This window comes from Gordionus sp. m RMFG-2023, chromosome 4 (assembly GCF_954871325.1).
Source record: "Gordionus sp. m RMFG-2023 chromosome 4, tfGorSpeb1-WG-v2, whole genome shotgun sequence".
Classification (NCBI taxonomy): domain Eukaryota; kingdom Metazoa; phylum Nematomorpha; class Gordioida; order Chordodea; family Parachordodidae; genus Gordionus; species Gordionus sp. m RMFG-2023.
In genome coordinates, this window is record NC_088778.1 from 5,442,398 (window position 1) to 5,455,060 (window position 12,663).

The 12,663-nt window shown below is 29.0% G+C and overlaps 2 protein-coding genes across 2 annotated transcripts; both read left to right on the forward strand.

Moving 5' to 3' along the window:
• Window positions 1-218: 218 nt before the first annotated feature.
• Window positions 219-1,500, forward strand: LOC135928547 (putative uncharacterized protein DDB_G0289263). Its single transcript, XM_065465003.1, has 2 exons — window positions 219-1,361; window positions 1,405-1,500. The coding sequence occupies exons 1-2, from the start codon at window positions 219-221 to the stop codon at window positions 1,498-1,500; spliced, it is 1,239 nt and encodes a 412-aa protein (XP_065321075.1).
• A 13-nt stretch (window positions 1,501-1,513) lies between these two features.
• On the forward strand, window positions 1,514-3,416 carry LOC135928548 (ecdysone-induced protein 78C-like). The gene has a single exon (XM_065465004.1). It carries the CDS (start codon window positions 1,533-1,535, stop codon window positions 3,414-3,416), a length of 1,884 nt encoding a protein of 627 aa, XP_065321076.1. The 5' UTR covers window positions 1,514-1,532.
• Window positions 3,417-12,663: the final 9,247 nt, after the last annotated feature.

Consider the following 12,663-nt stretch of genomic DNA (forward strand, 5'->3'; position numbering starts at 1 on the left):
ATATAGTTATTTTTCTTTAAACGTTATACGAAAGCTTAAATTTACGAATTATGCGCATAATATATAATTATTTTCAAAAAACACGTTGCATTTATAGGAACGACTTTCCGCCTTCATATTAAGATGGCTTTCGCAATGGGCATTCATTAAAAATCTAATCGGGATTCAGATTGTCTAGCCCTTTTACTAGCTATATCAATTAAATTGCCCCCCTTCCGATGGGAGATCAATGCAAAAATCTTATGATAGGAGGCGAGTGCAATGATAAAATTATAATCAGCAATAACCATATCATAACCAAGGTCACCAATTGCAATTACGGTGAGAGCCGGCAAAATCATATTAATATCAATAATAATACCTACGGTTTAATCGAAAGTAGGGAAGCAAGCCTAATGGATTACCAAGATATGAAGGATATGAACAGTTTAGCCGATATGAACCAAGTGGGAATGGCAGAGGGAGACGATATGATTCTCAATATAAATGTTCTGTGCGGGAATGCCCAAGATACCTTCCAAGATTCCGAAGTAATCTTGGCCGAACCTAATGGACATAGTGGCAACAACCATACAAATCTTAATGGACTAAATATTAACAATAATGGTATAAGAGGAGGAAACGTTTTTCAAAATTATATGGATTCCTTCGCTGGCATGATCAAGTCTTCTGGCGACAACGTTAATGGGAATGGACTCGAACAAGAACAACACCACAATAGCCTTATAAACGGTTACAATCTATCTCACAAGTCTGACATCGATAACTCGGCAGCTATATCCTCCCTAAATAACAAGCTTAATAAGAAACTCAAATCGATTAATCCTTCTAGGCAACCTTCCTACCCCATTATTGTGTCGGATTCTAACATGTTACCCTCGACTTTCGATTACAATGAGACATTTTTAAACTACGAAAGATTTCCCGATCATCAACAAAATAATTTTAGTCTCATGAACAACGACCAAGCGTTCGTACCTTTTAATAATAACAATATCAATAACAATAAACTCGATAATCGAAACGATGATCACAGCACCATTAAGGATTCTATCGATAGTCACATATTAGAGCCTTTTTTCAACGATGTTAATCCTCTGACTTCCAACGGCGTCAACTATTTTACGACCATAAATGGTGATATGAGTAACAATTTGATTAGTGGTTTTAACGATGCTAATCTGAATGAGGAATCCAAAATAGAAGGGGGCAAAAATTCTCTAAATAATTCCGAAATCTCTAACAGAGAATCTCAGCCTAAATTCGACAATAATCCACTGCGCGAAAATAATGGCGATAATAAAATTTCTTCCAAACTTTTAAACTCCTCTCAGCCCAATTATTTGTTTCCAGATACCAACGTTTTCGACAAAAAAACGACCAAAAATCATGATATCACCAAAGGCAACGAAAAAGGAAAAGCTCATAATAATTCGGCTACCAGCGCCAAATCTCAAAAAATTAATTCTGTTTCGGATAATAAGAATTTCACGGGCATGACATACTTTTCCTTTACATCGACCCACTCCCATATGACTAATTCTTCCAACAATTCACCCGCTATCAATAAAATGGACAATAATGGTGGCCTGACAATGAATAACGTACCTTCCACTATGCATCATTTGTACATGTACGGCAAATCCCCTTACGAATCCTCTAACTCTCTGAATCAACCTAATTTTCTGCAACAGCACAACAACAATATCAATCAAGAACATGACTTATTGGATGGCCCTTTAGTTACCCCTTCTACTATGTTGGAACGACATTTGGTGACGGCAGCTGATTCGAATAGTCCTAAGCAGCCCTTTGTTCCATGCAAGGTTTGCGGTGATAGGGCATCAGGATATCATTATGGTGTGACCTCATGCGAAGGTTGCAAAGGATTTTTCAGACGCAGTATACAGAAACAGATAGAGTACAGATGTTTGAGGGAAGGCAAGTGCTCGATAGTGCGGTTGAATAGAAATCGGTGCCAATACTGTAGATTCAAGAAATGTCTAGCAGTCGGTATGTCACGCGACGCAGTGAGGTATGGGCGCGTTCCTAAGCGATGCCGCGAAAAGGCCGAAGAGGAGATAAGACGAATGAATCAGCAGCATTTGGCCCAACAGCAGATTCAGGACTCTAATTTTGAACATAACGCTCAGTTGAACAGTAATATTCACGATAATTTGATGAACTACCAAGAAAATAGTAATGGAGTGTCTACTTCGCCCATTGTAGGCACCAAGCTACCTATCAATAACAACAACCCTAATCAACACATGATAGATTACCGAATGAGTTCTCCCGCGTTACAGCAATCGAGTAATAATCATATTAATAACAATAACAGTTCCGACAGAATTAATAATAACATTAATAATGATAAATCTGGAAGCGAAAAGTCCAACGGAGAAGTATCGGGTCATAATTCAGCAGCTGCTGCGGCTAGCATAAAGGACATAGCGATATATGACATCATATTAACAATATCCCAAGCCCATCATTGCACGTGTCCTTATACTGACGAAAAGATATTTTCCTCCCCGAATCAAAATCCCGGATCAGACGGTATTACGGGCAGGAACGGGAGAAAACCCGTTGAACTGGCTTTGGCCTCTATCCCTTCTTTTATCCTTAACAACTCCCAACACCCACTTTTACCCATTAATTCATCGGCATCCTTATCCGACAATATTAACGGAATAAACACTCAAACAGAAGCCTGGAAGATATACCTGTGTGAACAATACGCCTCCCTCATTATAACTCCTGCTATTCAGAGGGTAGTAGAGTTTGCCAAGAGGATACCCGGTTTTGGAGACTTGTTGCAGGATGATCAGCTAGTTTTGGTCAAAGCAGGTTTTTTTCAGATCTGGTTGGTGAGAATGGCCCGTATGCTCAACCCGGTCGATTGCTCACTTAATCTTGGTGACGGAACATACATCAACAGAGACCAATTGGCACTAATTTATAATCAAGACCTCATAAACGCCATCCACAGTTTTTCCGTTACATTCAATGCCGTCAATTGTAACGACACCGAGATAGGCTTATTCACCGCCGTTGTCTTACTTGCCTCGGCTAGTGGTAAGAGAGAACCCCAATCTATCACCAATAACGTTATAAAGAACATTCCTTCCAATGTTAATGGTAATAGTAGATGTTACGATTTTAAGAGGATTTCGGAAATCAGAGAGAAGCTGGTGGATGCCTTGAAATTCCAAATGAGTCGAAACCATAGCAACGAATCTCACCTGTTCGCTAACATGGTAGCCACTATCCCTGAACTACAGACTTTGGGTAAAAAACACGATGATGCTGTGGTCTGGTATAGGCAAAGATGGCAGAGACTTAATTTGCCTCCACTTTTTGCTGAAATGTTCGATATACCAAAAAATGGGAATAACGATGAAGAATTTACATAAATTTATACTTGCCTTCAAGAAGGACTAATGGACAAGAGGTTACATAATTTATTTTTAAAAAACTTAACCTGCCAGCTGTTTAAAGTTTAAAGAAATGTCCCATATACCAAAAAAAAAATTTTTTTTTATCGTTAAGAAAATGCAACAATTTATATATAAATATATAGCTATTTTGATTTTATAAATAGAAATAAAATTGTATAAGCCGAATAGTTTGTATTATAATTTTGATTTTAATAATCTCTCCCCTCTTCTCTTCTTCAAGGACAAATTTATGATCTTAATGGAATCTCAAACTAGTTATATTATTTTTTTTTAATTACCATTACTTTTTATTAGATACCTCATACTCAAAGTTTATAACAACTTTTTTTAATCAATGCAAAGATAGTTGGATTATATAATTTTTAACAAAAAATTAATTTTTCCTATTTCAAAAAGAAAAAAATATTCATTTTAAAGCAAAAAAAAAACTCACTTAAAAATAAACAATTTTTTAAAAAAATATTTTACCTTTTGAAAATTTATTTTTTTTATTCAATTACAACTTATATTTTTTATAGATAAATCGTAGATCAAATCTAATATTATAATAGCATATATATATTTTTTAAATATATAATATTTTTTCTAAACCCAATCCAATCACGTAACAAAAGTATTTGTATGATTGTAACATTTTTTTAAAACATTTTGGTCCCCTTGTCGCATTTAGTTTAATTTTTTTCCGAATTTTTGCTTCCATTTCCTAAATTTTTGATCCCATTCCATTTCCGACTTTGTTTCTATATTTTATGCATTTTATTCATGAAACCCATCATTATAGTAAATATATTATATACATATTACATAATAATATAAGCATCAGCACCTTTTAATAGTATTTTTTTAAATAAAAACCAAAGTATATATATTTTATTATCTAAATTAACGTGTATTATTAAACTATTACAAATCCAATTTTTGATATTTTTGTAATTTTTGATTTCTAATTTGTAATATATATAAAAAATATAATATATATAATATAAAAAAATAATAACTTTTAATTTTATATTTTCATATTCCGCATTTTATAGAATAGAATAGCGAATGGAAAAAGGGGAGCGAGCTTTTATTAGATAATCCACCATTCCAGTAATTTGTTTTTTTTAGTAGAAAATCAATAAGGAACTAATAAACAGATTGTGTTTTTTTATAGATAAAATGGCCCCCTTAAGAATCTTTTAACGACATTCATATAGTATTTTAAGAACATATATATTATTAGGTTCAAAATGCTTTTCTTATTATTATATAATATTTACTATATATTTATATATCAAGTTATGCCAAAACTTTTCTTAGAAAAATAATTCTAGATGACTGTCTCGCGTGATAAAAATGTCTTTTATATTATATTTATTATAATAATGTTGTATTTAATTTAATATTAATTTTAAGACAAAAAATAAATATTTAATTATTATATAAATATACCATTTACGATAATATTATTACATAGTTCAACAATAAAAAAAAAAGTTTAACCCTCTAAAAGTAATATTCATATTGTTTCAATGAAATAAATTTCTATGAATTCGAATCTGAGGCAAATTAAGCCGTTATCTACCAAGTCGAAAAATATCATATACTAATATTCACTTTATTTCGATCAGGGTTTCTAAGAATAAAAATTTCTGATTTAATTTTTTTATGCATGTAAATTACTAAAGATGTCATTTTTAGGTAAAATTTAAATGAAAAATCTCTCTTCTTCATATAAACTTTTTTAAAAAAATTTTTCTTTCAAACTACCCCAATTAATTAAGTTCTGATAAGTTCTATGTAGAAACTCGCAACATTTAAAATTTTTACAAAATATTGGCTATCTATATATAAAAATTATATTTTCTTTCTTTCTTTCTTTCTTTCTTTCACTAAATAGAAATATAATTAGAAAAAAATTTAAATTATAAGGATATACTTTAAATACTTTTTTTTAAAAAATATTATAATATAAATATAATTTATTCACCAATCTTCATTTGATAAGAAATTTTTTTTTTTGATGTAATAATATTATTATTATTATACAAATACATTGCAAGAAAGGATGATTCTAAAAAAATAATTTTTTTATATATTATATATCTCTTTCCTTTTTAAAATTAAAAGCTTCCAGGTATCCTATATAAACTTCCTTATCCTTAATTTTATTTTTCATTAATATAAAGATAAAAATTAGGTATTATACCGTATTTTTCCTTTTTTTTTAAAAAAAAATTTTTTATTTTATTTTACAACAATATTTTAAATTTAAATTAGTTGTTTTTTTTTACCATAACGGATCGCAAATGTACCTAAATTTATCTTTAGGTGTAGGAATTAAAATTTTCTTAATGGGGAAGGGGATCGGGAAATTCCCAATCCCATACCCCCACAGCCTTTTTTCCTAAAAATGGATAGAATATGTGATTTAATTTTAAAAAAATTTGTTTTTCGGCAAAAAAATGTAAAATGAAAATAATTATTTTTATTCTAAAATGTAATCGGATGTACTTTGGGGGCAAAATCTACCCAAAATCCTTCCCTTATAAAAATCCTAGATATGCCTTAGCTCTGGTTTGGATTAATATCTTAACTGACGTCATTAATTAGCTTATTATTAAGCCGCTTTTAAATGTGGATTTGATAAGAGCTTGTAAATGCAATGAAAACAAAGACAAACAATTTTAATATATCACAGTGATATTGGTGGTGTGATAATATTTTAAAATAAAATACGAAATATATATTATTTTACTACATACATTTTAAAAAATATTATAAAAGGTAGGTGACCTTATTCAATTAGCAATACTGAGAATTCTGAGTTGGATTATAGAGTATATCAGCTTAATAGTTTTGAATTAATAACAAAAAAATATAATATATAAAATATTTCCCATTTTTTTAAAAAATTTATTTAAATAAACCATAATATCAAAAATAAATTCATATAACTGTCTTTCTAGTTTCTACCAATTATTATGAATGATTTCTGACAACTATTATTATTCTACAAATTTATAAAGACGTTATTATAAGAAAGAAGGAAAAAAAGGGCAGAATTTAATAATGGAATTGTATTTATTTAAGAGAGGTCTTATCTGTTCAAATTAGCTCAACGATTTTTTTCACACACATCATTTTACAATTGGAAAAAAAAGAGAATTTTGAAGCTTGCGTTAAATAATAATAATAATAATAATAATAGAGAGAATACTATAATAATATGAAAAATATCTGATGAGATTATATTATAATACATATAAAAAAAAGGTTAATGAAACTTTCAAAATTTTATTATTTATTTATTTATTTCATTATTATTATTAAATAATGTCAACTTTATATCTATTTATGTTAATGGAAAGGAATTAATTTAAAATATAATAACACTTTTAATCGAAATATTTTTTTTCTTTCAGACTCCACTAATCCAAAACAACCCGAAGGAAAATATCAAACCGGTATTAACCGTTATTATTTACCGAAATTTAACAGTAACAACTTTTTGCATAAATTGAACCTTTTAGAGAGGTTTGTAAACCGATTTGAACCTTGAATCATAACTGTTTATAGGTTATCAATTAAATTTGATTGATATGTATCAGTAGCCATTTTTTAGATACTTTTATTTATTGGTATTTAACGATGCCTGCCAGCTACCCGTAAAATTTATTCATTCTCCTTATAGATATATCTTTACAGATTATCTCGGAAATATTATGCAAAAAGTTACTAACTCTTGTTACTTTTATTAAAATGTAACTAACAATGTACGACTCACACACAACATTCCTAATTGCTTCTTCTGTATCTTCTCTGCTTTAACCATCTTTTAATATAAAGTAGCTAGGAATACACTATCTTAGCCAATGTCAATATTATACCCGACTATCTCCCTACTCTTCTTACTCTCTATAAAAATTATCAAAAAAAAAATCATACATAATTAGTAAAAAAGGGAGATCCAAAATCAAAACTACCAAGCCACCTAACCCTTTAAATTTTATTCGAATAACGATATCATCAGCTAACCACTCCCCCTTCAATTTTAATAACAATCCCACACTTACTCCCATCCCCCGTGGAGGAACTTTATTAGGAGGGAGTAGCTGTTGACTTTTACTAGATTCATATCATGCAAGTCACTTTTTGCCCTCTGGATAAATCGTAAATAACTCTCGTTTTTATTTGAAATATAGATTCAAAATTTTAACTACTATATATATATATACAATATCTATATCTATTTAATTATAAGCTATAAAAAAGCATTTAAATTTTATGAACATATCATATAAATGTAATTTTGATTGCATAAACATAATTTTCAATTCAATCAATAAATAAATTTAAAATCAAACATTCATTTTAGCCTTCAACATTTTTTCCTTGTGTCTCCTCGTTCTCTGATTCTTTCAGATTTAATATAATCGATTTTCTTTCTAGGCCTTAAATTATAAGGATAGGTTCTTATTTTCGAGGATGTTTCACCCATTTTCGTCTTAACAATTTTGGGTCTAACTTTAACCTTGCTAGTAGAACATTTAGTAGATCCATTTTTTGTTCCAGAAAACTCTTTCTGAGATTTAGTAACAGCAGCGTTTTTGCCATATTCCCATTGCGATGTTGGCAATGGAATATATTCATCATTACTCTGTGTTGAAGGTCGATACATTTCCGACTTCGACGTTAATACTAAGTCCATCAAATCTTGGCAGTCGATGTTGTCTTTGTCGTTGGAATCTTCTTGTGCCATGTAAATATCGTTTTTAGTAAATTCAGTACCTAAACTCAATAGCTCTTCTATAATCGCTTTCTCTTCTAGAGAACTTTCAGCATTAATTCCGAAATTATTGTTAGAAGAAAAAGTGGAACAATTTGGAAAGTCTCTCATATAAATATACTCCTCTGTTAATAAGGTTCTATCTATGCTATCAGATAATGTACAATCTTCAAGGTTGTCATTATTAGGGATTGAATTAAGATATTTTTCACCGAAGATATCTTCTTGAGAATTTTTTCTATTCATTTTGAAAAAAAATTATTTTTATTGAGTAATAAAAATTTATGCTATATTTTGCTAAATTACTATGATCTAGAAATAAAAAATGATGTTTTCAGTTGTGCCTATTTTGCAAACGAATTAATTCTTATACGTAATATAGATGTCACACTTTAACAATGTTGATTTTTAATGAAATATTATAGGATACATTATATGTTGATAGTTACATTCAAATAGTTTGATTATCGATCATTGATGTTCGTAACATATATTATTGGATAAATGGAAGATAATTCCTCAGATAAAAAAACTCTCAATTTTGTTTTCTGGAGATGGAGATAATTCATTAATAACCTTCTATAATGTTTATCAAGCAAACTAAAATATAAATTGTTGTATATTATATGTAATTTCATGTACTTGTCCATATTTATATTTGGTAATTTAAAGATATTTTATATTTCATCGTCTATTTTCGGTTGTGCTTTAGATTAAGTTTGTATAAAAATAGTAACTGATGTAATTTCGATTCGTTGATTGTAGTTATTTTTTAAAAAAATCTTATAATAAAATAATGTCAAATAAAAGTGATATAAGAATCATATTTGTCAAGACATCACGTGTTTGTTAGTGTTTTAGATAATTTCCCAATTTCCGGGATAGTCCATCCTGTAAAATATACCATAGAATTTGATGTCATTTATTGGAATTTAATTTTTCAGCTAGTTATGATATTTATTTCCATTTAGGATGTAAGCCTGGAGTTTTGTTCATTATGGTAGAAAAGGTTTGGAGCTCTTGCCAAATCTCGAGTTGGCTAAAATTTTAATCGGGTCGTTTTTAAAAATCAAACCAAATTGGCTTTTTAACAACCCTCATCGTTTGGCTTATGCATCTTTCTTTCCTCTCTTATTTCTAGACACAATGCCATTATATAGCAGTTGGGTGGCGATGTTATTTTTGGTAACTAAATTATTTATTGACCTCTTCATCGACTTTATGGATTATTGTTCAGAAGGAATAGTTAAACCTTTTCAAAAAAAAATATCTTGAACATAAGATACCATTATTTTGGAAAAGATACAAGTAGTGTTTTTAAAAGTTACTAAAATAAAAGGATATCATATGTATTTGCAATGATTATTTTTTATTCAAAATTCCGGCTTAATAAATTTATATTTGCATTTAACAATAAACTATTTTACGCGCTCCGTTCTGTATAAAAATAAGCTTCTCTAGACTGAACAAACGTTCTACGTGAGAAATTGGTGTGAGGAAAACATTTAATACAATAAAGTTCAGATGCTGGTCTTAGATTTTTTTGTAAATTCCACTATGTTAGCTTTATGATATGGTAATGTTATATGCTTTATTATAACGATAATCCTATAAAAAGATTTTGTTGGCATCTTGCATTGCTACTAAGTTTAATCTATGACAAAAACAACAGCAGTACCTTGGAAGGCGGTCAAAGTAATTTTAATTATTAAGGTTTATAATTAATTAATTTATATAATATTTAGCTAAACACAAATCTTGTTTAATGTATGTCTAACTAAAATTTAGTGCAATTATTTAAGACAAGTTGCATGAAAATAATCTTACAAAGATGTGTTCAAATTGATTGGCTGTGGATGACTTAGATGCTGAATTATACCTTTTTGGAAGACATGGAAGAAACTTAACACTAATATTGCTTCTACTGCCAGTCTTCTCTATGCAAACACAAAATATTTTTTGAAGCTTGGGCCAAGATATTTTAACATTCAAGTATTTTGTTTAATAATACTCTTAGAAAGGAATGGAGCAAATTAAATTTCACTGTTTTAATGTCATCCTCATTAAATGATGAGTCGGTGTCAGAATTCATATCAAATCCTGTAAATAGATGTAGGGGGGGGGGGGGTGGGAAGGGGGGGGGGTGGCAAGGGGAAAATCTCCCGTCGGAAATTTGTCAGTTTTTGTAAATATAGTTTTAAGAAAATAAAATATTCCCTCCTCTATACCCCCAACCCCCGCCCAAAATATATTCATTACATTACCCTATAAGCAATAATTTGAAAAAAAAGTAAGTAAAAATTAATAATTTTTTTAAATAACGACTATATATTTAAAATTTTTAGGAAAAAAAGCGAAAGGCTGGCAATAATTGACCAATATTATTTATGAGGTAAAAGTCTTTCCCCCCTAACAAAATCCAGATTACGCCTACGAATGTGTATTTTGTCTGATTAATCTCATAGAATCAAAATTTTAAATTAAGATTAATCATAATTAATTTTAATAATATATTAATATTTTAAAAGTAACTAGTTACTTTAGGTGTTACATTTCCAGTTACTAGTTACAACTTTTCAAATATAACTAGTTACTTTAACAAATTTAGATATAAGTATATATCTTATATTTTTTGATAATTCTCTTAATAATGTTGTTAATTAGTCTAGTCGAATTTTTACAATACAATTTCTTAAGATACTCGTATCTGTATCTATGTTATATTATTTATAAAAAATCTACATCTAGATTATTTTTTAAGGACATGTAAAATTATAGCAATTTTTAAATGTCTCAATCATGTATACTCTTGAAGGATACCCTCTCATAAAACTTCTCCCATGATAGACCTAAGCAGCACAAATAGCATTTATAGAATTGTTATTTAAAGGTGTTTATCATTAATTTTGCCAATTACTCTGCCTCCAGTGGATTAACTTTTTCAAACGATATAAAAGATTCTTTTAGTGTATTTTGTTTTAACGATATATCTAACATCTACACTACATTGCTCATAAGGAACTTACATTGATAGTCTCATTAGCCATGACAAACAAAATAACCATTTTCATTATTTGTGTAGCTATTCCTTGCTTATATATTTGATTTTGTGATCTAGGAGAACAATAATATACATTGTTTGGTTATATTAAAAATAGATCGTATTCTTTCAAGCAATTTTATTTTCCTTAATTATTGCTCATCCTCCTTTCACATTGGGAATCAATTTAATATTGATTTGTGTATGAACCTATATTACATTTTTTTTAAAATTACTAATCAAGTCATTAACCATTAAATTAAAAATGCCTCAACCAAAGAATCAAAACTGCATAATTTTTAACTTCAACCATTTGATAAATCACAAAATAAAATCAACAATTCTTGAAAGAATAATTAACATAATCTTTTGAAAAAAATTAATGTTTTTATAATATGCCTATCAAATTTGAATGCTATGTAAATAGTAACTTTTTAATGAAATTAGTTACTTCTAAAAAGTAAAGTTAACAACATCAAGCTATTCTTAATCGGAAAGTTTCACAAAAAATGGTTTTTTTTATACCAGTTGTCAAACTGATTAAAGCATCCGTGGATACAAAAACCCTAAATAGAATGGATCTTTTAGATTAGTATCTGTGCTTCCAAAAGTTAGGGCCAAAAAGCTAATGAATCTTAAAAAAAAAGTGAGAAGAAACAGATGGAAAATAACGGTAATAGAATAAATATTTCAAACAAAAACTTGCAATAATAATTTGACATAAGCTGGCTGAAGGTCTGGTAAAATGAGGCTGAAGGGGATGAAGAAATCCCATCCCCTCAAAAATGTATATATCTAATTTTGACCCCTCAACCCATTAAAATGTCAACTAAAGTATCACTGCAAAGTATCGATGGTATTTAATTCCACATTCATTGATTAAATCCACGAGGATTAGAGATCTTTCTATTTTAAGTAATTTATAAAGGGATATTATAATTTTTTAGATCCGATGTTACCGGAAATGTATTCCAAGCATGTGTAAAATATATTTTATGTAGAATGTTAAACGGATTGATTTGAATGTGACATCTATAACCAAATTCTTCAGGCTCGCGTAATATATTTCCCGATAAAATTATGAGTTAGCGGCTTTTATCGATAGGCTCAAATCGATGATAACACTAACTCTATTAATTTCAATACAATCTTTGCCATAAACTCTTTGTAATTTTTTTAATTTATATGAAAAATCCATATATAAAAAACACTATAAGTTAGGAGTTATAAGGTACACGGCATTGAATGAAATTGACAAAGGTACTCCAAACATGCTTAAAAACATTTCTGGTTAAATCAGATTTAAAATCTCACAAATTCCCATGAATTTAAATATCCCAATACCAAATGTAATATTGTTAATTTTTTAAGTTTATTAAAAAATAAAAAAA